General features: G+C 52.6%; 11 protein-coding genes across 11 annotated transcripts; 7 read left to right on the top strand and 4 right to left on the bottom strand.

Annotated features, from left to right (window-relative positions):
* Nucleotides 1-951: 951 nt before the first annotated feature.
* BU25DRAFT_265130 (uncharacterized protein) lies at nucleotides 952-4,098 on the top strand. Its single transcript, XM_033701768.1, has 4 exons — nucleotides 952-1,632; nucleotides 1,684-2,190; nucleotides 2,305-3,756; nucleotides 3,819-4,098. The coding sequence occupies exons 1-4, from the start codon at nucleotides 1,048-1,050 to the stop codon at nucleotides 3,948-3,950; spliced, it is 2,676 nt and encodes an 891-aa protein (XP_033564259.1). The 5' UTR covers nucleotides 952-1,047; the 3' UTR covers nucleotides 3,951-4,098.
* Nucleotides 4,099-5,476: 1,378 nt separating this feature from the next.
* BU25DRAFT_388275 (uncharacterized protein) lies at nucleotides 5,477-7,321 on the bottom strand. The gene is made up of 2 exons (XM_033704469.1): nucleotides 7,142-7,321; nucleotides 5,477-7,085 (listed from the first exon to the last, which is right to left on the bottom strand). The coding sequence occupies exons 1-2, from the start codon at nucleotides 7,196-7,198 to the stop codon at nucleotides 5,967-5,969; spliced, it is 1,176 nt and encodes a 391-aa protein (XP_033564258.1). The 5' UTR covers nucleotides 7,199-7,321; the 3' UTR covers nucleotides 5,477-5,966.
* Nucleotides 7,322-8,230: 909 nt separating this feature from the next.
* Nucleotides 8,231-11,308, top strand: BU25DRAFT_388273 (uncharacterized protein). The gene is made up of 4 exons (XM_033704468.1): nucleotides 8,231-8,781; nucleotides 8,833-8,934; nucleotides 8,984-10,842; nucleotides 10,894-11,308. The coding sequence occupies exons 1-4, from the start codon at nucleotides 8,527-8,529 to the stop codon at nucleotides 10,988-10,990; spliced, it is 2,313 nt and encodes a 770-aa protein (XP_033564257.1). The 5' UTR covers nucleotides 8,231-8,526; the 3' UTR covers nucleotides 10,991-11,308.
* A 163-nt stretch (nucleotides 11,309-11,471) lies between these two features.
* On the bottom strand, nucleotides 11,472-12,491 carry BU25DRAFT_408665 (CDP-diacylglycerol--serine O-phosphatidyltransferase). The gene is made up of 3 exons (XM_033705864.1): nucleotides 12,413-12,491; nucleotides 12,257-12,355; nucleotides 11,472-12,138 (listed from the first exon to the last, which is right to left on the bottom strand). The coding sequence occupies exons 1-3, from the start codon at nucleotides 12,474-12,476 to the stop codon at nucleotides 11,573-11,575; spliced, it is 729 nt and encodes a 242-aa protein (XP_033564256.1). The 5' UTR covers nucleotides 12,477-12,491; the 3' UTR covers nucleotides 11,472-11,572.
* Nucleotides 12,492-13,051: 560 nt separating this feature from the next.
* Nucleotides 13,052-14,063, bottom strand: BU25DRAFT_408664 (Gar1-domain-containing protein). The gene is made up of 3 exons (XM_033705863.1): nucleotides 13,934-14,063; nucleotides 13,828-13,881; nucleotides 13,052-13,778 (listed from the first exon to the last, which is right to left on the bottom strand). Exons 1-3 carry the CDS (start codon nucleotides 14,019-14,021, stop codon nucleotides 13,276-13,278), a joined length of 645 nt encoding a protein of 214 aa, XP_033564255.1. The 5' UTR covers nucleotides 14,022-14,063; the 3' UTR covers nucleotides 13,052-13,275.
* Nucleotides 14,064-14,292: 229 nt separating this feature from the next.
* BU25DRAFT_438446 (threonyl-tRNA synthetase) lies at nucleotides 14,293-16,935 on the top strand (the record flags this gene model as incomplete). The annotated part of the gene is made up of 4 exons (XM_033709063.1): nucleotides 14,293-14,618; nucleotides 14,666-14,715; nucleotides 14,778-16,515; nucleotides 16,566-16,935. The coding sequence occupies exons 1-4, from the start codon at nucleotides 14,416-14,418 to the stop codon at nucleotides 16,933-16,935; spliced, it is 2,361 nt and encodes a 786-aa protein (XP_033564254.1). The 5' UTR covers nucleotides 14,293-14,415.
* A 772-nt stretch (nucleotides 16,936-17,707) lies between these two features.
* BU25DRAFT_485243 (uncharacterized protein) lies at nucleotides 17,708-20,068 on the top strand (the record flags this gene model as incomplete). Its single annotated transcript, XM_033711225.1, has 3 exons — nucleotides 17,708-18,021; nucleotides 18,209-18,546; nucleotides 18,594-20,068. 3 exons carry the CDS (start codon nucleotides 17,708-17,710, stop codon nucleotides 19,904-19,906), a joined length of 1,965 nt encoding a protein of 654 aa, XP_033564253.1. The 3' UTR covers nucleotides 19,907-20,068.
* A 187-nt stretch (nucleotides 20,069-20,255) lies between these two features.
* BU25DRAFT_419701 (uncharacterized protein) lies at nucleotides 20,256-21,023 on the top strand (the record flags this gene model as incomplete). Its single annotated transcript, XM_033707958.1, has 2 exons — nucleotides 20,256-20,332; nucleotides 20,381-21,023. 2 exons carry the CDS (start codon nucleotides 20,256-20,258, stop codon nucleotides 21,021-21,023), a joined length of 720 nt encoding a protein of 239 aa, XP_033564252.1.
* Nucleotides 21,024-21,835: 812 nt separating this feature from the next.
* On the top strand, nucleotides 21,836-22,991 carry BU25DRAFT_485241 (uncharacterized protein; the record flags this gene model as incomplete). The annotated part of the gene is made up of 4 exons (XM_033711224.1): nucleotides 21,836-21,998; nucleotides 22,104-22,176; nucleotides 22,229-22,314; nucleotides 22,363-22,991. The coding sequence occupies 4 exons, from the start codon at nucleotides 21,836-21,838 to the stop codon at nucleotides 22,713-22,715; spliced, it is 675 nt and encodes a 224-aa protein (XP_033564251.1). The 3' UTR covers nucleotides 22,716-22,991.
* Nucleotides 22,992-23,473: 482 nt separating this feature from the next.
* Nucleotides 23,474-24,298, top strand: BU25DRAFT_489445 (carbohydrate esterase family 12 protein; the record flags this gene model as incomplete). The annotated part of the gene is made up of 2 exons (XM_033711424.1): nucleotides 23,474-23,612; nucleotides 23,664-24,298. 2 exons carry the CDS (start codon nucleotides 23,474-23,476, stop codon nucleotides 24,296-24,298), a joined length of 774 nt encoding a protein of 257 aa, XP_033564250.1.
* Nucleotides 24,299-24,359: 61 nt separating this feature from the next.
* Nucleotides 24,360-26,051, bottom strand: BU25DRAFT_408659 (peroxisomal membrane protein-like protein Pmp47). The gene is made up of 4 exons (XM_033705862.1): nucleotides 25,558-26,051; nucleotides 24,938-25,488; nucleotides 24,650-24,887; nucleotides 24,360-24,599 (listed from the first exon to the last, which is right to left on the bottom strand). Exons 1-4 carry the CDS (start codon nucleotides 25,659-25,661, stop codon nucleotides 24,476-24,478), a joined length of 1,017 nt encoding a protein of 338 aa, XP_033564249.1. The 5' UTR covers nucleotides 25,662-26,051; the 3' UTR covers nucleotides 24,360-24,475.
* Between the last annotated feature and the right edge of the window lie 48 nt (nucleotides 26,052-26,099).

The following is a 26,099-nucleotide window of genomic DNA, read 5'->3' as shown; positions in this document are numbered from 1 at the left end:
GAAGAACCGTCATTCAAAATCACTTGAAATGCAAGTAAGGACGAGCTTCGGTATATAATCCAACCCTAGGATGTAAGCCTTTCATCGAGTACCATGGAGCAATTAACATCGCTGTTCAACGAACACTTACTCATTGCTCGCACATCATCTGGCTAGGAGACATAACTACTGACGGAATGCAACGGTCGCGCAAAGCGTATAGTGACAGCAGCTGTAGGTCACACATCAGACAGGTATTGCCCCTCATTGGTACTTGCTGCGATCAAAAGTTACATCCGCGACCTGACAGGCTGCGTGTCACATCTATTGAATGCAGTGGTAGACGCAATGAAGTCAACGATCGAGAAGGGACTCACTTCGAAGAGGACCTGAGGTGGAACGCCCATGGCGCCTCTTTACTTAGCTTGGGCGGCGATGTCATGGAGTAAGCGCGACCCTCTAAATCTGACATCTCAACATACAGCGACAACTTACAGCGACAACTTACAGCGAACAGCACCGTGGGCGAGGCGCAAAGCGTCCGTCAGCACGAGCTACCAAGACATCTAATTAGCCATTTTGACTACTGTTGCAACCGCTGCTGACCAGGAGGAGCTTTGTGTTCCCTTGTGCCTTCAGGCTTCCATCTCTTCAAAACGTCGTTGTTGAGAGCGGGGTCATTCAACTCAGTATCTTCACAATCAACAGCCGTTGGAGCAGAGCAAACGATCTCCCGGATAAAGTGTTCGCCAGCCTGACAACACCAAACGCAGATCTAGTAGATAAGTGTGGTTTGGTTATCTGATAGGGTTCAGCTGATCGTCGCAGCCATCAGCCGCTGCCGAAGTCTTCAAATTGAGCGCTGAAGTTGAAAGACATCCTAGGTGGTTAAGCTGAAGTCCGGGGGTGGGTTTGAGATCAGTATGTATAGATACCCATGTTGCGCACGACTGACCAACGCACAGGGTTCTGTTCACGCGCCGAAGCCTACGTCCGTAAGGACAGCCGTGGCGTACTCCACACACCTAACCTGCATGCACCAGACTGCAACAAGATTCACTTTCAGCAATGACTGATTCGTCGAGCCCAACGCGTTCCGGTTCTAACGGCCAGGTCCGGACTTCCTCCTTGAACACAACTGGCACTGTGGACGAGAGAAAGCCACAGAATGCGCAGCCTCGTGTGCGTCGTCGTAATCGGATTATCAGCTCCTGCCTGGAATGCCGACGCCGAAAGCTCAGGTGCGACAGAGGACAGCCATGCAATAACTGCGTCAAGGTCTCTCGTCAATGTCATTTTATTTCGCCAGGTTTTGATGCTGCAGCGCAAGCCAGGCTGGCTGAAGTCAAAGAAAAGATGGGTATACTCGAAAGGAGCCTTGAAGAGGATATAGCACAGCGGAATCGAGCTCAGGCAGGGTCGCTATCCTCTATCAACGAGTCTGACCCAACCTTGAGCTATGAGGAGACTTACAGCGAAGATGAGGAGGAAGACATCAAAGACCTAAAGTCGTCAGAGTATGCCAGAGAAGATGCCGCGTACTATGAATACGAAGAAGGCGACGATGACATTGTAGATCTCGGCATAGCGCTGGGCAAAGTGAGGATCACCGAGAGAATTGGTGGTTTGGTACGACCCAAGTTCTCCGATGAAGTGAGTCTACGCGTGTCGCTTGATGAACTAAGCTAAGCATGCTGTCTTCAGCTAGGACAAGCGCTGAAGGAGCTGCCCAAGAGAGAACCTCAGGACCCAAACTCGTTCTCGACCAGTGCTGTAGATTGGATGATGCCATCAAAGGACTACGTTGCACCCTCTTCGAGCTTCTTCTTCACCCCGGGCGCTGAAAGAACAACCCTCATGAACTACCTTCCGGCCAAAGTCTTGGTCGACAAACTTATGGCACATTATTGGCAAGCTGTACACGTGATTGCGAGAACTGTCCATCGTCCATCCTTTGAGCGACACTACGAGAAGTTCTGGAAGAACGTGGCGTCCGGCATTGAGCCACGCAACTCGTTCCAAGCTGTCGTGTTTGCAGCTCTGCTGAGCTCTGTGGTCTCCATGTCTAATGAGAGAGTATTAACAGAGTTCGGCGTTGACAAGCAAGGGTTGGTGGACAACTTCAGAGAGGCTACAGAAGCCGCATTGTCAAGAGCTAATTTACTTCGTACCACGAAGCTTGAAACATTGCAAGCATTCGTCATGTATTTGGTAGGTTTACACTCTGCCAGCATCGCCTGGAGGCTGTACCGTACATTGTAGGAACGTATCCGCGGATCTATCTCAAAGAACGTAGATAAGGCAACGCTGACAATGCCCTTACAGATCCCTCTTTGTCGAGCCGAAGTATCTCGCGCACACTCCGCCCTGACAGGCACCTGCATTCGCCTAGCGGAGTGTATGGGTCTACACAAAGACCCCTCAGCATACAGCACATCGCCCATCGAGTGTCAAGTTCGACGTCTCATATGGCATCAGATATGCTTTCTCGACCTGCGCACTTGCGAAGCGACGGGCCCGCGACCACAAATTCGGCCAGACGACTTCGATACCCGTCTTCCTCTCAACATCGATGATACTGATCTCGATCGAGCAGAACATGGTGACAGAAGTATCGATGTAGAGAACGACCGGACATACTTCACTGACATGACAATTACACGCATGCGGTTCGAGTGTTACGACATGCATCGCTACCTGTGGGTCGAGCGTCCCAAACTGGAAATGAGGAAGAAAGAAGGAGAAAAGAAGGTGACCATCAACTTTCTACTTGCACGCATCCAGTCGTTCAGAGCTGCCATGGAGAAGCGATACCTTCCCATGCTGAGCAAGACGGCCCCTCTTCATGCGCTTGCTTCGCAGATCTACGGCATCTTATCCAACAGGCTGTACATCCACATCCTGCAGAAGTACCTGAGTAATGACAGGCACAAGATGCCTGACCGCCTACGTCAGATCGTTCTCAGCGCAGCCATCATGATCCTCGAGCATAGTCAGAACATCGAGCAACAACCAGCGCTTTCCACTTGGTCGTGGTATGCTGGAGCCCTTCATCAGTATCACACCGCGCTACTGATCCTCAATGAGTTATATGCTCAATCCTATACACCAGCTATGGAGCAACGAGCGTGGCGTGTGTTGGACTTTGTTTTCGATCTTGGACCAGGTTTGACGAACCCAGAAAAAACCAGGGCGGTTTTGGAAGAATTGATGAACAAGATGCAAGTGTATGCCAGCGTCAAGAGGTGGAGAGCACCGAAGGACATGCCACAAGCTGGACCACGAGTACACACTCCTGGATACCAGCTTCAACAGCAACAAGCAGATGAGAGAGCGCGTCACGACAGCCTACAGCCTTCAGCAGGAGTTGATAGCCAGGCTCTGTTCAGCACCGCAAGTCCCGTAGGCCCACAGATGTCACCACCATTACAGCAACCATTCGGACCACCAAGACTATCCCAATCGCAAAGCCAAGGCTCAGGTTCAGGTGCCATAAGCTTCCCAGGAGCCATGCCAAACGCCGACTGGGGTACCTTTGACGTTCCACCACCGACATCAACTTCAAGTTTTCAGCAACCCTTGGTCAGCCCAGACATGTATGCAACACCCAACTACCCTCCAGCCACGGCTTCCAGCAATCTCATGCCTCCTCCCCGCATAATGTCGCAAGGCGGTGATACAAGTAGCCTTACCAACCCAAGCGCAATCCTGAGCTATGGCGCGCCTACCAGCACCACAGGTAATAGCCCGTTGGATGCTCTGAACGAGATTGACTGGGTAAGTCCTTCAAGACGCACTAGTCTATATTATGTGGAAGCAATGCACTAATTTCAATGCAGAATGAAATCGAACAGCTATTCGGCGGCGCGGAGACAGGCACTGGCAATGTGATGATACCACCCTTCACATTCCCTCAGTTCTCAGCTACTGATCTCAGCGATCTGCAGTGGCCGCAAGAAGGGTTTCAGTGATACATGCGATTTTTCCCTCTGGCCTAGATCGAGCGATCATTATCATGTGTATTGTGCGACGGTACTTCATTCGCAACTCCTCCATTGTGCATTGCTCTTTCCGTCTTTCACACCGACAACTAAATGAGCAGGAGATGCACACCCAAATAGTCTTTGCTCAACAATCACCCTGCAGACGGATAACAACACCTGACACATGTATAGTCACTGTGCTATACATGCGTTGACGTTTGACAAGTAGTACCAGCGTAACGCACAACAACAATTACATGCATGCTGTCCAGCAATACAGCACATGCATCTTGGCCGCGCCAATATCGGGATCTTAACAACTTGGGTATCGCCCCTTTTCGGGTGTCCCATTGCTGTTCTAGGAAGCGCAATTTACAAAATCAGGATCTCAGCAGGTTCTTGGAGCAAGCGAACCTCTGGCTTGCGTGAACTGGTGGACGGACCTACAACACCAAGCCAACCGGCTGTTCTGTTTCCTGTGTATGCCGGCGACAGCGTTCTGCAAATGATGGATTGCATAGCGCCGATGAAAGCTCATGGAACTGAGCAGGCATAGCATTGAGCAAAGACTCTGAACAAGAACACCAAAACAACAATGCGAAATCAACATCCACGTCGCATTCGCATCTCCCGCAGATCCCCATCATCCCGCCCTCAAGCCACTAAACCCGACCCACACGCACGTAAGCCACCAAGTGCCACCCAGCTTCGTCCTCCCCACTCCTCGATCTTACATCAGCCCTTGGGTATTATAAGGTACCGTATGCAATCTAAATCAAGGTCGATAAGTGCTTCCCCTAGCGCAAGGGCACCCAAGCATTGTCCAGCCAACCAAACGCCGGAACCAAACTACGACCCACACCTCCGGACGCCAAACTCGCACGTCGAAACGCGTCCGGGCGCGTCGCCATGGAGAGAGGTTTCATTGGGTCGTCATCGAGTGATCATAGTGCGCTGTCGAGGGGTAGACTACACATGAGCCAGCCGTTCGCGATGCTCCGCGGCAGATGGGCTCGGCGAGGTTCTTTGTTTGAGGGTCGGAGTGTGGTGTTGGAAGTGACAGGGCGAATTTGCTGCAGGAAAAAGGAAAAGTGTTGTGGGTGCAGGGCGAATGCAAGGGTGGGACTTCCGGTGTGCACTGTGCATGATGCTCCGCAGCCGTGACATAAAACCGCCAGCTTTGACACCTCGACTTTTGGCAAATTTTAGCGCAAGTCTACATCGCACATGCAGACCTCTGCAGAAAACTGCGCATTGAATATTCCGATTTCGTGATTCGCAGCTGCTCCTTGCTAAGGAGTTGCCGAACATGCGTTGGCAATCCTGGCTGTGGCGTAGCAATGATTCGCTGTCGTGCTCGTATGCGGAGATGTTCCCACACTGAAATCCAGCTGGGTTGTAAGCGACGGTTCGCAGCTGCAGTTCAGAGTCAGAGTGAACCATCCCGCCCATGTGTTGTTTGTGAAAGAACGAACAGTCGGTGTAAATATGTGTATTATTGAATATATCTATATGCACCATCTGAGGCGACACAGTCTCCTTCATTGTCCTGCAGGGCCTTCCTCCAACGGTCCATCGTGCTGGGGGAACAAAGAAAATCATTTCCACGGTCAGCCTTGCTGCCTGGTGTGATGCCGGACGCTTGTGGTACAGAGCGCTTGCTGTGTTGCTCATGTCGCCCAAAATGAAATCCTTCAAATGTGAAGACCGACGTGGAAAGTGTTTGTGATCTTCCGAGATCCAAAATGACGCTCCAAAATGTGAGCAATGCAAAGCTTCGCCAAACAGTAAGCAGTGCAACGTGGGGGTGCCGCCCGTATAACGCCATGCTAAACAAACGATATCACAAGCAAGAAAGTCAAGAAAGTAGGGTGCCGTATCGGGGTGTAGGACCAACAACATAGGCTGGACATATATAAGGTATCCAGGGTCGTTACAGGGTCGTTGTTCGCTCCTCACATCTTGAGGGTGTCGATAAATAGATGTGGATGCTTGTGCGCTTCCTCAGGAAACCAGCTCGCCTCCAAGGTCCATACCAAGGCCTTCGACCTTAGTGATGAGCCGTGGACCATCGCCAGTAGGAGGCACAAGGTTGTCGAAGTTGATCCGGCGTCTGGCTTCACGCACTGCGGCAGGTGTTTTGCCTGTGACTGGTGTACGATTCCATGATGAGCCAAATTGTGCTTGTGCCGGGCTTGGTGTCATGTTCAGAAATTCGGCAAAGTTAAGGTTGTTTCCGGGTGTTGTAGCAAGTCCGAAGCCACCGTATGATTGTCCGCTGCCTCCAGGCGTTGACATCATAGACGATGGCAAGGGCGTTGTCTTTGAAGGTGGGGTGGAGGGAGCCTGCATCTGGTGCTTCACAGAGCCTGCTCGAACTGGTGTTGGTGATGTGGCCAGGTACGCCAGCAGGTTCGCATCGTCTTCGCCATGTTTCCCTTCACGAGCAGCGCCAGCGGCAGTGAAGCCCCTCTGACGAAGACGAGCCGAGCGGGCCACGTCTGGCGGCGGTGTGCGTGGAGCTCGAGCTCGAATCGGCGACGTTGCGAAGTGTGATTTGCTGATCTGGAACGAGGAGATGGGAAGATCTTCGTCATCTTCTTCGGACAGGAGAGGGGATCGGGGGTCGTCGGGGATGGTTGATGTCTCCGAGACAAAGGAGAGACTGGGCACGTGGGTTCGACCGAAACGTGCGTGTCTGCGATGGTATACCGGCGAGGACTCGGGTAGGTGGAAGTTGTTCTTCCATGAGGACGAAGCCGTTGTGGCAGATCGCATGACCTTGTTGCGGGTGTGGTTGCTCGATGCTGGGTATCGGCTGATGGGTTTGTCGTAGCGGGGACGCTTGTGCTGGCGGTCACTGCTGACAGAGGGGGTCCCTGATCGTCGAACGTCATCTGAGAATATGGAGGCGGCGAGCGGGGAAGAGTCGAGTACGCCTGGCTGGTAGAAGCGCTCGGAGACACTCGAGGCATCTGACATGGCTTCGTTGCTGGAGCCAGGGCGCTTACGCTTGAGCTCCACATCGATGACGGGCTCAATTGCGTCGAGGCTGAGGCTCTCCCAGCCGTTCTTGATCTTGACGTTCGCCAGAGCAAGTCTGTTCTGTAGCGTCCTGGTCATCTACAGCACGCAATGTTAACAAAGTAGCCGAGGGAGGTGGACACCGGGTGAGCAACCTTTGAGACCTGAGCTCGCCGCAAGACCTTGCTCGCAACCTCATCTTGCTCAGCCATGGCGGAGAGCTTGTATAGAGAAAGGATCGTGGGGTGGGCTGTCAAGTCGCTGGCAATTGTCTCAAGCGGTGACAAGCATTGAGATCTCGAGCTGAATCGACCGCCAGTGAAGGAGGAATGCAGTGGAGAAGTAGTTTAGCGTCGAAGTCAAAGCACAGACCAGAAACAAGGCTGGTGAATATCAGACACGCATCATATCATGGATCTAGTGCCTCGAAGCGTTTGCGAAGCGAGCAGCCAGCCCACTTCACCTTGGGCAAGGTCGTGAGGAGCATTCGGTTAGCCGTATCTGAGGTGCTGCTGAGTCATGGTATTGTATTCTCCAATAGGAGGGGTATCGCGGCGGCGGGTTTCTACGTCTCAGCCGAGCTTGTGGGACGTTGTTCAAGACAAGCCCGCTGCGCTTCTCCAGATCCTGGACGGCAGCAACGCAATCTTGCAGTATTGTCGAGAGCGGATAAGTTTGTTGAAGACTACAGATAGCTTTGACTACATCAGAAAGATCGTTCGGACTCCACCAAAGACCGCCAAGGTTCAGTATTAGAGCGAGGATTGGTAGCCATCTGCGGCGTCCGAGCTTTGACATATAGGAAATGCTGACCTGCATTTGCGTGGAAATGGCCTGCGTTTGCGTGGAAATGGCCTGCATTTGCACTTGCGGAAGGAAGTCTGGCGTCCAAATGCTCATATCTGTACAGCTGTGCTCAGCAAAATTCACAGCCATCGTTGGCAGGCAAGTGCAACTCAAAGAAGGTCAAACTCAGTGTGGACCAGCTGCAGGCGCATCGTGGCTAGCTTCAACGTCATTCTCAACTATTGGAGAGCCGTTGGCGGCGCTGCATGCTCCGAAGACCCCCCAGAGGACATTGCACCTTGCCACCTTTAACGGCGGATTATTGCACATTTGCAATTCTCTCCATCAAGCTGAGCACAGCACGTGCCTGCTGTGACCAAGGTCGACGACCCTGGGATGCCACTTCCTTGCCTAGATCTGCGCAGTTGCGGCTTATCGTACCGCGACGCACCTGCTCCCTCCAACATCTAGAGGTATAGCAGAGACCACGGCAGCCCCCAGATCTCGCTCTTCACGTCAAACAACTTCTAGTGACACTCGTTTGTTTGCGCCAAATATATTCACTTGGTATATTGCCATTGCCGTACTCCGAGAGCTCGATCGCCCGCACGCAATCCACCGCGCTTGCATTACGCGTCACCACCGCTTGCTCAACTTCTTCAGCTATTCAACATCTGCCTTCCGGCTGCCACTCGTTACGCCTATGAGTTCATAGTAACGTCCAGTATCTCACAGCCACAGTAGCATAGCGGCTATGCCTTCTTTCCTTCACAAGTTGAGCCGAAAGAGCAGCAAAACGTCCGGCGACCAAAAAGGCGAGCTGCTTCCCACGAAGGCCCAGTATGGCATTGGCCGACGCCAGTCGTCTTCTACTATGAACTCGTCCCCGATCGGCTCGTCCACACCTTCCACCACACCCGCGACATCGACTATAGAGGGAGATGCACCGCCCGTACCCGCCCGGCCTCAGCGACCCAGCGTTGATCCTTTAAAGCGCTATAGCATGAATGTGAGCGGACGTGGTCAAAACCCTTGTTGTGTAGGACTAACGGAGCTACAGGGTTTGTCCACGACACCGACCAGTGGCTCTGGCTCGCACAACTCGTTCAATCGATCGTCGTTGCTCGCACCGCGCATCATTTCTGTATCGGATAACTCCTGGGTAGGTTGTAGTATGCCTGGGGGCCATAGAAGGTGCTGACAGTAGGCAGGTTCATCAGCAGGTTCTTCTGATATTTGGACAGGTCGGCGAGCCTTCTCACAAACCGCTGGATGGCACTCTTACCGTCAACCACCACCAAGGCCGTTTTCCCCCAACATGCTGGCCGGTAAGGGACTCTTACTTCAAAGCATTGGTACACTTGGAGCCAGGGTGGAACCGAGTTCGCCTCGACTTTGCGTCACCAAAAGTCTCATCCGGCAATCAGTCGATTTCCCCACACGCGACTTTCATAAACATCAACTACCTTCCTCTGACACATTCACCGCCTCTTCAACTGGCTATCATCCTCGGAAGTGACTCGCCTGGCACATATGATGCACCGCCATCGCGCATACAGACCGAAGGAAACGGGCTGGATCTCGCGGTGAAGAAGTTCCGCATGGCAGCGTACTTATGGCAGGCATTCACGGGTGAGCAGATGAAGCGCCATGGCTTTAGGCGACGTTGCTTCCGCCTCGAAGATGCGTGGGAGCCTGGCACGATAAGCTACCAAGACTGGGAACCGGGCCACTTTCGCACGCAGGCTAAGGTGCACATCATACGCTCGAAGAAGACTGTCGCTGAGATAAGAGACCTCGATCGAGCGCAACAGTACGGACCAGGAACGAAGAAAGGCGAGCTATTTGGCATTGCTGCAGACGCCGTCAAAGACTACTTTCATATCACACCAGGCCAGAAGCTCTATGTTTCTTGTATGTTCCTAGACTCGACATGGGACGCCAAGGAGCAGGTCATCCGCGGACATGCAGCGCTTGGTGGAGGAGTGCCAGACTTGCAGCTAGGCATCTTCGGGTCACAAGCGCTACACAGCTACCCATCCAGCATCGAAGAAGTCACTCAAGCATTCGAGGATTGTACACGAACAGACACCAACTTTGTAGCAAATGACTGCAACGAGTCCGGCAGCAATTGGGAGGCAGCCAATATTGGAATCGGCGCCCACCTTCACGAGACTGGACATCTGTTTGGTTGTCCGCACCAAGAGTCCGGCATCATGTTACGCGACTATGTCACGCTGAACCGCACGTTCATCTGCCGCGAACCTTACTCGACTCGTACGAAATCGCCTGGTCAGCGGCTGGTACTACCGGAGGACGAGTGCAGATGGCACAGACTGGACGTGCTACGCTTCAGGTTCCACCCTTGCTTCCGCATACCAATCGATAGAGCCGATGTTAACAACGACGGAAGCGTACAAGTCTGGACTGTTGACCCTGGTCAGGGCGGTGTGATTGCAACATCAAAATCCGGAATTGCCTGGGTCGAGCTTTACACAGAAGGAGACGATGTCTGTCGCTCTTGGCGAGAATGGCCGGAGGTCGAGCTTCAATATCCACGACAGGTCTCACTAGACGAGACTGAGCTGCGCTCGGTGCTACCAAAGGAGAAGCAGAAGTCGAAACTGAAGGTCGAAGTCTATTCTGCAGGAGGTGGAAAGCATGTAATCGAGGACTTCAGTCAGCTAGCGAACCAGAAGCTGGCGCGTGTCAAGATTCCTGATGGCCGCTGGGGCTACCGCGGCAGCAAGCTGGGTTACTCCCAGATGGAAGGATCACAGCCTGTGGAGATCATCCTTGACAGTGCACACATTCAGACAAAACTTCTACTCGGCATCAAGGTATGGTCTGGGCTGTGCGTCGATGGTCTGGAGTTCTACTATGAAGATTCGACAAGCCAGGTGTTTGGTAAGCGAGGAGGACATGCGACCGACTTCCCGTTAGACACACGGAAAGGCGAGATGCTTCTCGGTTTCGCTTTACGGGCAGGACTTTGGATCGATGGCATTCAGATCTTGACAAGCCTGGGAAGGACGAGCGAGTGGTTCGGCAACGCCACTGGCGGTAGTGGGTAAGCTACACTCAGATTATTGCGCCTGGAAATTCAACTAACAATCATCAGACACACTCTCATCCCTCCTCGCGGTTACACCATTGGCGGCATTTCTGGATCCTCTGCCGCCTGGCTTGACGGGTTCGCTTTGATCATCACACGTTAATCGCAGTGCACATCCAATCACATACCCACCAACAACCTCACAGCATCGCGAGTGTTGTGCACCCTACATCTTATCACAGCAAGTCATCTACAGGCTAGCGTTGGTTAATAGGCTACCAAGAGGTTTCACATCTAGATGCGTACCGATACAGCGTACTGTTACAGGAACAGTTGGCATTAACTCAATGCAATCATCTTTCACATCTGAAACTATCGGACAGGCGCATATGGGCGGTGTCAAACATGGAGAAGGGCCTAATACAACACGAATCTCAAGAGTTGAGATAATCGTTTCTCAGTAAAGTTAACAATATTAGACCAGTACGCAAACGTACGGTAACTCACATCATTACTTCAGCACCCATGCAGACTGGTTTGGTGCTTTGATGTGAACAACTGCTCGTTCTTTCATTTTTGAATTTGCTGATCATATTCTCTAGCTAATCACTATGGTATCATCATCACGCATTGCTTCGTGCATACAGCAGATAGCCTGTCTATTGATAGGTCCAGTACAGCTGCATACAAGCAAAGCCCCTCTCCGCCCACCAAAATTCCTTCTCGATCCACACCCTGACGCCGCTTACGGCTTAGGAATGTGAATAGTCTTACTGACCATCAAACACCCGTGCAGAATGAACATAGCCACAACAGGGTGGAACTCGAACACGGTTCCCTCCAGCCACAGACCCAGCGGTATCTGCTCAAGCGTCCAGCCCTTGTACACCCAGAATGCCATGACCTGAACTATTCCAAGCGACATCGGAATCGGGGTACCCTCGAAGTATTTGCTCTTTCCGCTCGCATCCTTGGGCACCATCGAAACCGTAACGTTAAAGCGCGCCAACCTCGTCAGACCGCACAGCACGAAGAAGGTAAGCAGGAGGTGGTCGAGCGGCGTGCGGATGCCTAGCGCGAAGGCGGCGGCTGCGGGGGACACGCCGAAGGAGACGAGGTCCGCAAGTGAATCGAGTTCTTGACCCATCAAGGAGGCCTTCTTGCGCCAGCGCGCCACTTTGCCGTCCATGAAGTCGAAGAAGAGGCCCAAGGGGATGAAACCTAGGGCCCAGTAGAGGTTCGTGTAATCGTGGGGGTTGGGTTGGATGCAGTAGCGGAGCGAGGAGAAGACGGACATTACGCCGCAGAAGCCTAATTGCAACCTGTTAGCATTATCCATAAGCAGGTTGCCTGTGTGCTGGTCGCAGTTCGCAGATGTACGCGCCGTAGAGCTCGGGATCTGAAAGTCGGTGTAGAGGATTAGGCATACCATTTAGCTCGGTGATGAAGTCTGCAAGATGCAGCGCGCGCACCAACGAGAAGTGTCCCGGATTCTGCTCAGCCAAAAGACGGGCCTGTTTGTCTTGCGCTGCTGCTCGTTAGTCCTCAGTCCTACGATGTCTCTATTCCTTTGCAGTAAACATACTCTTATCCGTAGGCACAGGCGCCTCGTCCTTGGGATTGCTGGGTCCGTTCCTGCGAGTCGCCATTGTTCACTACACAAGTAATTCGGTAGGGGTAGAGAGGAAGTAAGGTGCAGGAGAAATATTTGTGTGTGTAGTAGGAAAGAGGATACGCTTTCAGGGTTTGGGCGGCCTGCGAGGACGTGACAGAGGTTAGTGACGTGCCGCTTCTGAACAACTTGTTTGGCGAGAAGTCTGAGAACGTCATCCGCCGGGCTAGGCCGCACTTCACCGCCATGTGATTCGCCAAGCTTGGTTGGTACACATGGACTTTATGATGCAGCTGGCTTGTTTTGCAAACCGTCTTGAACGTCTTTCTGATCTGGATGCGTGCAGAGAGGTTGCAGAAACAACATGCCTCGAAGTAAGTATGTTGCAGGCTGTGCAAAATATGAGACAGATTCAATCGCAATCGTACAGTCTTCGATAAACGGGCATATTCAACATTCAAATAGTCTTGAACATCTGTGGTATTCAGGTACAAGACGTTGCTCTGTAACTCGTGATGCAAGCTCCAGCACTCTAGTCTGTGGGTAAACGGTTGATCCAGACCTCAGAACCAAGACCAATGCGCTGTGACATGATTAGGATATTTTTTGAAGTTTCGATTGAACGTGAAATGACTATCATCCGTACACAATGCTCTAGAGCCTTTTCCAACATGGCGCCATGTTCCACATGTACAAGAAATCCCATTGAGCTCCCAAACGCCGTCGAATGTTCGTGGTATCGATTGGTATCCGTGATGTCCAGGGTCATACCGCGACAAGGAAAAACCGCCCGTCCTGGTGTCTTCGTAGTAAAGGTAAACCGATCCGGAGTGCGCTTAGTATCCACCTCGCCCACGGGGGGTGAAGCCACCTCGTCCACCACCGCGCGAGAAACCACCGCTGCCGCCACGGCCACCACCACGTCCGCCGAATGATCCACCTCGCGAAGAGAAACCACCACGTCCGGGGGGACCGCCGCGCCCTCTTGGTGCACCGCGACCACGGCCACCACGAGCTCCACCACGTCCACCTGCACCGGCAGGCTTCTTGACCTTGGCCGCACCAGGGGCGGGCTTGGGCTTGGGCAGGAACCTGTCGAGGGGCAGGAGCTTGTCGCCGCCAATGTAGAACTTGTCGCCGGCCTTGAATGACTTGGCTTGGATGCCTTCCTGGGGCTTGATGGTGAAGTAAACCTGGTTCAGGGGACCGCAGATCTCGTCGACCTTGCCAATTGGTGTCTTGTTCTCGAGGTAGATGGGCGCGTTGAAGTAGGGGATCTTGGTGTTAATCGACTCGCAGAACATCTCGTTCTCGACTTCGTGGACGAACTTGCCCATTTCTGATAACTTATTAGTATGGCACAAATGTGCTTGAAGTGTTGCGCATACCGAAAACCTGGTCTGGCGGGCCGAAAGAAGCACCTCCGCCAAATCCACCACGTCCTGGAAAAAAGTTAGCTTCCAGCACTGAGAGCTGCAGCGCAGGAACACCAACCTCCACGGGAACCACCACCAAATCCACCCCTGCTGCCTCCGCCAAAGCCGCCACGGCCGCCTCGAGGTGTTCCACGGAATCCAGACATGTCGTTTGTTGTGGGGAATGCAATCGGTTCGCGGAGTTCGAGCTGGTCGGCAGCTTCAAAGTTCGCGAAGAAAGAATTCTCGATGGCCGCGCAGCCAATCGGCGACACATTGTTCCAGGACCCACTTTGAATGTGAGCCAATCCTCAACCCCGCTATGCAGCGCAAGTGGGCTGTAGTGCGCGTGAAAGCTGCCCGAAATTGTGAGTCGATTGCAAGCTCGCATTGCTCGCAAGTGCTGACACGGACTAGTTTCGAGTCACTCAAGCTTCACACTAACCGGTACGACCATTGAACACACTTATCTTAGGTCATATTCCAAGTTGTGCGGGTTTGACTCAGAACAGCATATAAATACAACAAATCTCCGCTTCCGACGCGGTAACAACAGCGAACATGGCGGAAGCGGTCAAGGACACTGTGAACCAGGTTGTTGAGGGCGTTAAGGACCTCGCGGTCTCTGGCGAGAAAAAGGTCGAAGAGAAGGCCCCCAAAGCTGCAAAGCCTAAGAAAGAGAAGAAGAAGGGCAGTGACGATGGTGGCCGACCTTTAATGCTTGACCCCGTGCCTGCATACATTGACCACCGAGTCAAGATCTTGTAAGCTGCCTGCAAGGATATATGACGTTAGCACTGACAGCTTGCAGCGAGAAGCTTAAGGCCAAGTACGACGAAGAAGTTGCGCAAAAGCCCCGCGGTACGTTCGACCACATCGACACCCCCAATGTCTTCAGCGCTGACATATTACCTCTCATACAGAGAAGATCACAATCACACTTGGCGACGGCAAGCTCATCGAGGGTGAATCATGGGTCACCAGCCCTGCGGACATTGCGCGCGGCATCAGCAAGAGCTTGTTCGAGCGCACCGTTATCGCCCGTCTCGACCACGGCACACCCGAGGAGACATTGTGGGATCTTGAGCGACCTCTCGAGAAGAGCTGCAAGCTGGAGCTTTTAGACTTCGATCACCCAGAGGGCAAGCGCGTCTTCTGGCACTCGAGCGCTCATATTCTGGGAGAGGCCTCTGAGCGCAGATTCGGCTGTGACCTGTGCATTGGTCCTCCTATTGAGGATGGATTCTATTACGAGATGGCCCTGCCCGACAAGGCTGCTGTCGAGCACTCCGACCACAAGCCCCTCGAGACTATCGTCAACAGCATTGTCAAGGAGAAGCAGGTCTTCGAGCGATTGACATTGTCCAAGGATGACTTGTTGGAGATGTTCAAGTCGAACCCCTACAAGCAGCACATCATCAAGGACAAGATTCCTGATGGCACCTCCACCACCGTATACCGCAACGGTCCCCTTATCGATCTTTGCCGTGGACCCCATGTACCTCACACTGGAAGGATAAAGCAGTTCAAGGTCATGAAGAACTCGGCCTCGTACTTCCTCGGAGACGCAAACAACGACAGTCTGCAGCGCATTTACGGTGTCTCATTCCCTGACAAGGACAGGATGGCAGAGCACCTGAAATTCCTGGAGGAGGCTGCGAAGCGTGACCACCGCAAGATCGGAAAGGAACAAGAACTGTTCTTTTTCCACGAGTACAGCCCTGGCTCATGCTTCTTCTTGCCCCACGGACAGATCATCTACAATACACTGCAAGCTTTCCTTCGTGAGGAGTACTGGAACCGTGGATACCAGGAGGTTGGGTCACCGAACATGTACAACTCGGCGCTGTGGAAAATCTCCGGTCACTGGCAGCATTACCACGAGGACATGTTCACATTCGATGTTGAGAAGGAGAAGTGGGCTCTGAAGCCTATGAACTGCCCTGGTCACTGCCTGATCTTCAAGCACCGCGAGCGAAGTTACCGTGAGCTGCCAATCCGCATGGCTGACTTCGGTATTTTGCACCGAAACGAGGCCAGCGGCGCTCTTACTGGCCTTACCCGTGTTCGCCGCTTCCAGCAGGACGACACTCACATCTTCTGTACCGAGGATCAGATCAACGAGGAAGTCTTGGGTCTGTTTGACTTCCTCCGCGCAGTGTACGGAAAGTTCGGTTTCACATTCAAGTTGAAGCTCAGCACACGTCCAGAAGGTTTCCTTGGCGAGATTGAGACCTGGAACAAGGCCGAGGCGAAGCTGACGGATGCTCTGAATAAGTTTACCGCCGAAGGTGGTGGTGCTTGGGAGCTGAATCCTGGTGATGGTGCGTTCTACGGTCCTAAGATCGATATCACCATCTCCGATGCCCTGAAGCGTGAATATCAGTGCGCTACAATCCAACTCGACTTCCAGCTTCCCAACCAGTTCGAGCTCGAGTACATGACCTCTGAGGTCGCAGCCGCGAAGCCTAAGGAGGAGAAGGTCAAGGCATCAGAGGCACCTAAGGAGGAGGCGCCCAAGGAGGCTCTTGCACAGGAGCAGCCAGAGACACCTGGAGACCTTGCCTCGATTGCGAAGAAGATTAAGCCTCCTCAGCCTGGTTACGCTCGCCCCGTGATGGTTCACCGTGCCATCTACGGGTCTTTCGAGCGCTTCATTGCGTACGTTCCTCACCATTAGACTCCCTCACACGCTTTGCTGACTTGACTAGCATTCTCACTGAGCACTTCGCCGGCCGATGGCCATTCTGGCTGTCTCCTCGTCAGGTCATGGTCATTCCTGTCATGCCTGGTGCTAACGACTACGTGAAGGAGGTCCAGGCCGCGCTTCGCAAGCAGCACATCCATGCCGACATCGACATCAGTGGAAACACCATGCAGAAGAAGATTCGCACAGCACAATTGGCTCTCTACAACTTCATCATGGTTGTCGGTGCTGAGGAGCAGCAGAACCGCGCCGTCAACTGGAGGAACCGTGATGACCAGGCGTCTCAGCAGCGTGGTGAGATCATTCCTCTCGACGAGGCGGTTGAGAAGCTCGTGAAGTTGAGGGATGAGCGAAGGATAGAGAATAAGGTTTGAGTGGGAGACACAGTAGATTTGCATGAGCAGGCGCACGAGCGATGAAGTATGATGGCATGTAGCAGTTGGAAGCAACGACAGGAAGAAGCGTTGTAAGACAATCAAACAATTCACATCACACGCAGGCCTTCCGTCAGCATATCGTTGCCACGGCCGTTGACCACGGAAATAGTGAATGCCAACAAGCGTTGACAAGGCCGCAAGCGTAGGCTAGAGACCTTGATGGGTACGCTAGAAGAAGCGACCGTTCCGTAGATGCTTCAATTGTCATTTACAGTATTTCCTCCTAATTGCTCTCGCTATCACAATGTTCTGAATCCTGCAGCGTGACTCAGGTACAAGGTATTGCGTCAACTTGCAGGACGACGCCCTAACTCTTGGCGAGGTGATCGTCACGGCCCGCGAATCGCCAGTTGACGGCGTGCTTCAGATCTTTGACACTTGGGCACGGGGTTGGACCTGGTGTTTCCACTTCCAAATCTCCACCGCTCTTGCGTCTGGACGATACGCAACGCGTCAACTCATGGTCTGCGAGGAGCGGCCCCGCCATCTCTCCACGCTGTGCAATGTGTAAGGCTGCAAAAGGGGGTTGAGGCGTTTGGCCAGCTGCGGCATGACGATGCCCAGGCCCTGTTGCCAGGCTTTCATAGCCAGTCCCGAGTTGTTGGCTGGGCCATTCCTGATACAGCGCGGCCGTCTTAGCCATAAAGCATGTTTATTATCTTGAATTGCCCGCGATGCTTACACCCTGTTTGCAATTTTGGTCGTCTCCATGGACAAGTTGAAGATTCAACAGAAGTCGCGCACTGCGCGCAACAGGCTTGCTGAAGCTGTATCGCGAGGAAATGGCACCGGTTCCCTTGCTGTTCCCCCTTCGACACTTGCGATCAACGACAACGCTAGCACGACCGGCGTGAATGAAGGCTTCCCAGGCCAGTCCGCTGCACGCGACTTTGCAGTTCCAGAACGCGTACCGGTACCACAGCCAACCATTGAGCCTCCGACATCTCTGCAATCCTCAGTAGACGCCGGCAAGCGCGTGCCTGTGCCTCCGCCTAAAGATGTTCGAACGCCAACGAAACGAGGGTCTGTCCTACCTCAACATGCAAGGAAGGTGCGATTGCTAACATTGACAAAGGACGTCATCCCCCTTAACGCCTCAAAGAGCAAGAAGCAACTCAGCACCACATCGACCATTGAACCAGCAATGTGGATCGTCTCAGCAGCAGCACAGTCCCTACAGTCGGCCTTCCCCAGGTGTTCGTCAAGCTAGCATTGGTATTCGGCGGATGCCTTCCTCAGCCACAATAAACCAATATGCACAAGCCACGGATCCTTCTTCACAGCGAGTCAGTCAACCTCTAGACACCTTAGAAGAAGGCCGGGAACTTGGAAGGACGCCATCGAAATCAACTGATTCGACACTCACCCAACCTGAACTCAGTAGGCTGAGGAAGGTCAAGAGCGCCATACAGACGAGAGTGCCGTTCTGGAACAGCCCTAGCAGCAAGGAGAAGGAGTCTCCCGAGCCCCTTGATCCGTCTACCCAGGGGTCTGCAGATGTAGGGATGGACTACACATCTGGGATGGTAGATGTATTGGATACGATTGGCATGAATACTCTCACCACGTTAAAGAACATGAGCTAATCTATCCAGATCCTGAGGTTGCGACTTTGACATCTTTGACCAACTTGCAGAACTCATTGTTCGTGCCCAACTTGCCCTTCTTCAATCGGCGACCGACCTACAACCTGCGACGTGCTCCGAGTGAGACTGCAAGTCTCGAAGAGATCAACCGCATCCTGGGTCCAGCGCACGCAGCTCAAGCCGAAGCACAACTGCAGCCACCTCCTAGGTTGCAGCGCACAGAGACTGAGGGCACAACAACCACTCTGGCGACAATCGATTCGCAACTGAGCGACTCTCGGTATGCTGTTCTTCCGCATGGCACTTCCCTGGAAGGCTGGAGCAAGCAAGACAAGGCAGAGGTGAACGACCATGTTCGACACATGCTTCACTCGAAGCGCTCGAAGTTCAAGCGCACAATGAGAGGTTTCGGTCAGTATGTCAAAAGACCCTTAGGCTTCTTGGTCACGCTGTATGCCACGCTCATCACCCTCTTCGGTCTTGCATGGGTGCTGTTCCTGATCGGTTGGATCAATGTTGGAGGTCAACAAATCTACGTGGTCCACATCATCGACAGTGTCCTGGTAGCTCTCTTCGCCATCGTTGGAGATGGTCTTGCTCCTTTCCGAGCCATCGACACGTACCACATGATCTACATCGCTCACTACCACCACTACACATGGTCTCGCAGAAAGAAGGACATGCTTCCAGCGCTACACGATCAGAACGATCTTCCATCTGGCAATGCACCCATTACTGGACCGCGCATGACTGACCCTGAGGATCCCGAGAAGCAGTGGGAGTTCACTGTCCTGACACCTAAGCAACAGGAGAAGCTCGAGCATCACCAAGAGAAGTTCTGCAAGTCGCATTCATTCTACAAGCCTCATGAGACCGAGACGCACTACGCCTTCCCACTTCGTTTCCTGGTTGCCATCGTGGTACTTCTGGACTGTCACTCGCTTCTCCAGATCTCACTCGGAGCCACCACATGGGGCATCTACTACAAGAACAGACCATTCGCCATCACCACCGTCATCCTGATCTGTTCCATCACCTGCAACGCTACCGCAGGTCTACTCATCTGGCTTGGCGATAAGCGCACTAGGAAGACGGATGTGCTCGAGCGCATGAATAGACAAGATCTGACCGAGGAAGCCATCCAGAAGGTTGAGAAGAAGAAGGAGCGCGAGAGCGAGAGCGAAGGAGATGAGCTCACTAAGAATGAGCGGAAGGGGCGCATGAGCCTTGATATGATCAGGAAGAAGACACAGGGCAGCAGCAGCGAGAAGAGTGGAAAGCGTGGTGAGCCACAGCCGACTGCGCAGAACCCGTACCCTTGAGGGTCAACGATTTGCATATGCCTTTCGATTTAATCTTTTGCAGCGTTTTAGCGGATACCATTTATCTCCTGGCTACAACATAGCATTTTCTGGACGTTTAATGAACGATATACAATTTGATGCCCTTCGGATGGTTGCGTGTTCTCTTGTTTACACTCGGAAGTTCTAGATTGGTTTGCCTTCACTTCACCATTCATCACGCCCTCTCTTGGCACAGTCGCTTGTTCTTGCCCACTTATAACCCGTGCCCACACCTTCCTCTCGACCATCTTACGAAGGTTCCAACTGGAATTTCCGAACTCAGCCTATGGCCAAAAAGAAAAAGTGTGCTGTAAAGCGAACAAGGACAATGTCTGCCGATCCAGAGAAGCTCGAGGATGGACCCTCTTCAGACTGCGGACGCATATTGCAGACCCAGGCCATCAGGTAGGTTGGCGCTCCACTGTTAGGAAACAAGAGACTGATACCTCATAGCATGATCGATCAGATAACCGTCAACGTGGGTACTAGCGAAGACAACAAAAAGTTTCCCGTCCTTGAAGCCGTCATTCGGAAAAGCTCTCGCTTCTTCGACAACGCCCTGAAGCACAAATGGGCCGCCAACAAGACCGAACCGCGTACCATCGACCTCTCAGAAGACTCACCGGACATCTTCAATATCTACCTTCACTGGTTATACTTTCAGCAAATGCCGATTGCTCGTGCCAGAGCGTCTGGAAATAAACAAGCGAAGGGTGATGAATACATCGACATAGCCAAGTGTTATGTTCTTGGCGAAAAGCTCATGGACAACGCTTTCAAGAACGCTATTCTTACGGCTTTGGTCGACGCTTACGTAGACCAGCCGGCTGAACCTCGCCTATGCCCTGGTCGACTGACACTTCAGGTCATATACGCGGGCACCATGGAAGGATCACCCGCGAGACGTCTCCTAGTTGACATATGGGTCCGCTTGGCAAAAGAGACATGGATTCAGCACCTGACAGAGGATTTACCTCATGCCTTTGTGCTAGAGTTCTCGAGAGCGCTTCTGCTGAGCAAGTGCAGTGGCAAGGACAAGGACGACGAATATTCCTGGAAGGAATTCGTTAAAGACTACATGGAGGAGGAGCGATGAGCGACGCGAATGCTTGGAGGTTGCGACACAAGCAAAAAACGTGGCTCGCGGTCACAAGCGCGTTCAGAGTTGTTAGGAAGTAGATAACAGCGCGACAGGAAGAGCAGGCATACAACTCGCAACAATGAAGACCTCCTGGGTCGTGAACAGAGATCAGCATCATTCAAATCCATCAGTGTCAATATCAGAGTTCGACCCCTTCTTTTCCGATCCCATCGTCAATTTGTGGTGTCCCTGATATATTCGCTGACTTCGCTTTGTGCTGCTAATCTTGGCTCGATTGTTTGTCTCTTCACTCTTTGATTCGCCCTTCTTGGACAATGCGTCAGAACACCGTTGTGAACAATGACTAGCAAGACTTGGGCCCTTTGAGCTACTGCAGTATCCAAACAACAGAACACGAGACGTTGATGTCCTTCGAATGCTACCAAGGCCGACCACTTTGTCTTATGATATCTGTATTCAGGCTCCGAGGCTCCGAGACTCTTTCTACGTGCGACTCTTTTATGAAAATACCACTGCACTAATGCCGTTAATGCTCACTACCAAGCATGCCGGAAGCTAGGCAAGCGACGAAGTCGGTCGATTATGAGTGGGAGCATTTCACCTTCACGTCAGAATATCGGACGCTGACATCAGAAAGGCTGGAGTAAGTCGAGTCGCTCACACAGTGCATGCCTATTAGTTACTGACACTTGACAGCTTCATCAAATTCATTACTGCTAATGTCGGCACAGTGACAGATAACATCAAGCGTCCCATCAACGAAGCACTCATCCGGCGAAGTTCCCGGTTCTTGGATAATGCTAAATATGAAGCCACAATGGGCGTCTGCTCGCTCTGACCCTCGTACAGTTGATCTGTCTGACGAAATGCCGGAATTGTTCGAGACATATTCCCACACTAGTTTTTATGACTATCTCCCTGGAAGATACAAAGAGTTCGCGAGTACTGGTGGTCTCCATTCGAGGGACCGTAATGAGGACGACTGAATACTCAACTTCAACAACGCACCGAAACACGCTCCCAGGGTAGATACTGATCCCCTGAATAGAAATTCGTGTCTGCTAACTGGTGCAGCTATTGAGCAGAAGATTGCAATAGCACAGGGGTTTCCTAGCCGTGGTCCAAGCGAAAACTCGCCTGACAAAAGGTATCGCGTGGCTGGTACAGCATGTGGGGCCTATTGACAGTCTGTTCTTTAGTGGTCATTCTGCGGGTGGAGCAGTCGCTCAGATTTTCTACGCCATGAGCATGTCTTGCCTCTACAACGTAGCTGATGCTACCACCGGTACGTACTCCGTTGTACAGCTCCATAGCATCGGCTTATTGTCAGTAGGTTTCAAGCAAGTTCACTGCATCACTTTTGGTACACGTCCCCTGGCGTCTGTGGCCTTGCATGACCAGCAGCTCGGGCAGAGACCTAAACCTGGCAGATTCTGGAGCGTTATCAGCGAAGGCGATCCTGTTCCTCAAGCGCAGGAGGAGTTCCTCAAGAACTTGATCGAAGTCTACGTCCTGAAGCGTAGTGACCTAAAGAATAGGTACCCTGGTGACGTTACAATTCCTGGCGGGCACTTCCGCGCAAGTGGCAAGAAAGACGGTGTTGGAGCTTACACAACATTGTCAAGTACGCTTGAGACAAAGTTGTTCGGTAATGCCTTTGCGCACAGCTGCGAGCTGTACAAGTAGCGTTTTTCAACTGGCTCACTCAGCTTTGGTCGAGCTAGATCTCGAAGATGCGGATGATAAGGAGATTGCCATCAAATTGGAGCCACTGAACTACCAAGGGGGCTGCGTCGAATGTGGTAGACGTGATGCGCGCTAGGAAGAAGATGGCACTCGCAAAGGCATGCACGGCTGGAGACGTGCATATGTAAGGAATGACGCAACACATTTCTCGATGAACATCTGCACTGCAAGGAGAGCAGGCAATGTGGCTCGCAACGATGGAGACCTTCAAGATCGTGAATCAACTTTAGCAATGTCTAGAAACATCGAAACCCAATCTCAAAAGCCGACCCCGGTGCACCGGCTCCTTCCCTCGTGTTCCCCCAAACGTCATTCCCCGGACTCACTCCCCGGGAAAATTGTTTCCCCACGAAATCCTGCCGTTCGCCCCACATTCACCCCCAAGCAATCTCAACACCACTCTAATTGGTGGAATCGCATAAATATCGCTCACCTCCCGTCGCCCGAGATACTGATGAAGGTCAAGATTCGCAAGAAACGTGCGCGAAAGCTTGTTTCATGCCTGACTCGGGTTGCGCTCGAAGCTGATTGAGGGGATGCTGGCACTTCGTGGTAAAGGTGGCCGTTGAAGATGCGCCGGGGCGGGTGATGACATGCGCTGTGGAGTGTAGACAGGTATATATGAGTGTTGGCCTGGTGGGTTGGTGCAGTATCGCACCACGTTGGCATCTGAGTATATTCTCTGCTATACTGTCAGAATGCATTTCTTTACACTCCCAATCCTTGCGACGATCGCAACCTTCACATACTCAGCAGTCGCTGCACCAAAAGCAAAGCCCCCAGCGTTCTTTCTAGCCGGTGACTCGACCACTGCCGTGCAATCAGCTGGTGGAGGAGGTACTTTCCCTCCCACAACCCTATTCATGATACTTAACTGACCACGTACAGGCTGGGGCGACGGCTTCCTCAACACCACCCTCAAGAACGGCGCAACAGGCAAGAACTTCGGCCACAACGGCGCAACAACCGTCTCCTTCCGCGCTGGCGGCGACTGGGCCAACGTGCTCGCAGCCGCAAGATCCGCTGCAGCAAAGTACAGTCCCTACGTGACGATTCAATTCGGCCACAATGACCAAAAGCCCGAGAAGAACATCTCCATGGCCGACCTGACCGCCAACCTCGTCAAGTTCGTGGATGAGGTCAGGGCTGTAGGCGCAACACCCATCTTAGTTACGAGCTTGAGCAGGCGGAAGTTTTCGAACGGCGAAGTCGTAGAGTCTCTTGCGGACGTCACAGCTGCGGCCAAGAAGGCAGCCTCGAAGTCGAAGGCGGATATTATTGATCTGAACAGCGCGAGCACCAAGTACTTGAACAGCATTGGCGCGGACAACGCTGCAACGTACAACCTCAACCCTACCGACTTCACGCACCTGAATGGCGAGGGTAGTGTTGTGTTCGGAAACTTGGTGGCGACCCTGATTGATGCGGAGGTGCCGGAAGTGAAAAAGTATGTCGTGCCGGTGAAGGATGTGGCGGTGGCGTTGAAGGCAGGCAAGTACATCTTCCCTGCGGCTAAGTCTTAGATGTTCGAGACTGTTTGAAGGAGAAAGTGAACAGAAAAAATCTTAACTTGAATGATTTGATTGCAATGCTGCCCGGACGCCAGTGTGAAAAGATTTATCCAAGACAGCCTCCATATTGTGCCTCTAAATCCCAAGGTATCTGCAAAATGTACTGATATGTGACCCACCAACAGCTGCTTACTTGATAAGCACCGGTGCAACCTTGCCAGCCTTCTCTGCTGCAATATTGGCCAGCTTCTGTAGCTTCTCGGCGCGGACTTGGCGGAAGTATCTAATTAGAAGGATAAACTGGAGCTCGATTCTATATGCTTTGTTAGAGAAGATCCCAGTGCTGTGAATGACGAAACGTACCTCTCCTTTGTCATCATGAGGAATCCCTGGACCAGCAAGCCCTTCAAGATCTGTGGTCCAATGCCCTTGAACAATGCCCATGGGCCTTCGTGCTCAATGATGTAACGCATGACCTCGGTGAACGTCTTGAATGGGACGCCATTCCTGGCTGGTGGCGGCTTCGACTGGAGACCGACCTTGGCGACAATGAGTGGTTGTGTGACGACGGTAGCGAGCATCTTCGACAAGGATCCAAGGACTGTCCAAGTTAGTTTCTACCGATTCCAGGAATTATTAACAACCACGTACGGAAAGCTTCATGAGGCTTCAATGCTGTTCTGCCTGGGTACAAGATGTCCTTGAGACGCTGATATGCGCCATATGTGATCGAAGGGTTCACCACTAGGACTAAGCTTGCCTTGAGTCCTCGCCAGAGACCTGTCCAGCCATCCTCGCTGTTGACGACATCCATGCCTGTGGCAATCATGCCCTTGCGCTCGTGCTTGCTCATGGTCTGTTGGCGTGTTGTAACAACAGCAACAGGGATTGTGAGCAGTTGAGCCAGTGCTCCAGCTACGGCTCCCAGTGATAGTTCAGCGGCCGTTCCTGGAGGTGTCGAAACGGTCTGGTGGGACAAGTACAAGCTGCGAACGAAGGTGTACCAGTAGAAGTATGCGAAGTTTGTCGAGGCGACACCAACCAAGGAACCAAACATGCCTGCGTACAGCCCAGAAACACCTTCGTTCCCGATAACCTTCTGGATGGCGTCGAGGGTGCCATTGTAGTGCTCGTGGTCGGCAGGATTCGGATCATTCGAGTTTTTTGAGCGCTTGACTTGTACCTGTAGTCGCGTCTTGATCCTGTGGCATGATGAGTGCTGAGTGCACCAAGTTGCTCCAAGCAGTGGTAGCAGCATTGAGGTAGCTTACATGTCCAGCGGGTAGACTAAGGTGTTCGCAATGACGGCGCCAGCAGCGCCTGCGACGGCATTACCCCATGGAGGCAGCACCTCGACCTTCGACTGGCCGGCCATCGTTCAGGTATGAAGTGAATATCACGTAGCCGAAAGTGATGTATTGGGCGCGAGGACGGTCGATGGAGCCAGCGATGCGGGGTCTATGTTGAAATTCCTGTACACTTTTCACACCATGGCCTGTAGAGTCAAGCTGATCTCTAATTTCGTGTCCTGGATTCGTGATAGTATCCTGGCCCTGGGAAAGCGGGTAGGAAGCTTTCGTGCTGCTCCCGATAACCGCAAGCCTGGCGCATGACGAAACCCCAGCAGCCGAGGTCCACGGCCGAGGTCCAGTTCTTAGAGGTGTTCGACAAGGTTCATTGTGCTCAGTGCTCAGTGCGCTTACATTCCGCGTACGGCTGGCTAAACGATGATGACTGAGACATTGTTTGCTCTTGCCATAGCAGCTGCTTCCAGACATACTCAATCGCTGCGAGAGCCAGCGTGTTAAAGGCG

This window comes from Macroventuria anomochaeta (genome assembly GCF_010093625.1).
Source record: "Macroventuria anomochaeta strain CBS 525.71 unplaced genomic scaffold BU25scaffold_8, whole genome shotgun sequence".
Classification (NCBI taxonomy): Eukaryota; Fungi; Ascomycota; class Dothideomycetes; order Pleosporales; family Didymellaceae; genus Macroventuria; species Macroventuria anomochaeta.
Note: the sequence above shows the minus strand (reverse complement) of the source record. Positions and strands in the feature narration are given on the sequence as shown.

What these genes read in the sequence shown, in the direction of transcription:
- BU25DRAFT_265130 (XM_033701768.1), top strand. Translation starts at nt 1,048, where the DNA reads ATGACTGATTCGTCGAGCCCAACGCGTTCCGGTTCTAACGGCCAGGTC. An exon ending in GACCCAAGTTCTCCGATGAA is followed by an intron (nt 1,633 to 1,683) that starts GTGAGTCTACGC and finishes TGCTGTCTTCAG; the next exon opens with CTAGGACAAGCGCTGAAGGA. An exon ending in AAGCATTCGTCATGTATTTG is followed by an intron (nt 2,191 to 2,304) that starts GTAGGTTTACAC and finishes ATGCCCTTACAG; the next exon opens with ATCCCTCTTTGTCGAGCCGA.
- BU25DRAFT_388273 (XM_033704468.1), top strand. Translation starts at nt 8,527, where the DNA reads ATGCCTTCTTTCCTTCACAAGTTGAGCCGAAAGAGCAGCAAAACGTCC. An exon ending in TAAAGCGCTATAGCATGAAT is followed by an intron (nt 8,782 to 8,832) that starts GTGAGCGGACGT and finishes ACGGAGCTACAG; the next exon opens with GGTTTGTCCACGACACCGAC. An exon ending in CTGTATCGGATAACTCCTGG is followed by an intron (nt 8,935 to 8,983) that starts GTAGGTTGTAGT and finishes GACAGTAGGCAG; the next exon opens with GTTCATCAGCAGGTTCTTCT.
- BU25DRAFT_408659 (XM_033705862.1), bottom strand. Translation starts at nt 25,661, where the DNA reads ATGGCCGGCCAGTCGAAGGTCGAGGTGCTGCCTCCATGGGGTAATGCC. An exon ending in TTAGTCTACCCGCTGGACAT is followed by an intron (nt 25,489 to 25,557) that starts GTAAGCTACCTC and finishes ATCATGCCACAG; the next exon opens with GATCAAGACGCGACTACAGG. An exon ending in GAAGCCTCATGAAGCTTTCC is followed by an intron (nt 24,888 to 24,937) that starts GTACGTGGTTGT and finishes TAACTTGGACAG; the next exon opens with TCCTTGGATCCTTGTCGAAG.
- BU25DRAFT_388275 (XM_033704469.1), bottom strand. Translation starts at nt 7,198, where the DNA reads ATGGCTGAGCAAGATGAGGTTGCGAGCAAGGTCTTGCGGCGAGCTCAG. An exon ending in GGCGAGCTCAGGTCTCAAAG is followed by an intron (nt 7,086 to 7,141) that starts GTTGCTCACCCG and finishes TGCGTGCTGTAG; the next exon opens with ATGACCAGGACGCTACAGAA.
- BU25DRAFT_408665 (XM_033705864.1), bottom strand. Translation starts at nt 12,476, where the DNA reads ATGGCGACTCGCAGGAACGGACCCAGCAATCCCAAGGACGAGGCGCCT. An exon ending in GCCTGTGCCTACGGATAAGA is followed by an intron (nt 12,356 to 12,412) that starts GTATGTTTACTG and finishes AACGAGCAGCAG; the next exon opens with CGCAAGACAAACAGGCCCGT. An exon ending in CTTCATCACCGAGCTAAATG is followed by an intron (nt 12,139 to 12,256) that starts GTATGCCTAATC and finishes GGTTGCAATTAG; the next exon opens with GCTTCTGCGGCGTAATGTCC.
- BU25DRAFT_408664 (XM_033705863.1), bottom strand. Translation starts at nt 14,021, where the DNA reads ATGTCTGGATTCCGTGGAACACCTCGAGGCGGCCGTGGCGGCTTTGGC. An exon ending in TGGTGGTGGTTCCCGTGGAG is followed by an intron (nt 13,882 to 13,933) that starts GTTGGTGTTCCT and finishes ACTTTTTTCCAG; the next exon opens with GACGTGGTGGATTTGGCGGA. An exon ending in CCCGCCAGACCAGGTTTTCG is followed by an intron (nt 13,779 to 13,827) that starts GTATGCGCAACA and finishes ATAAGTTATCAG; the next exon opens with AAATGGGCAAGTTCGTCCAC.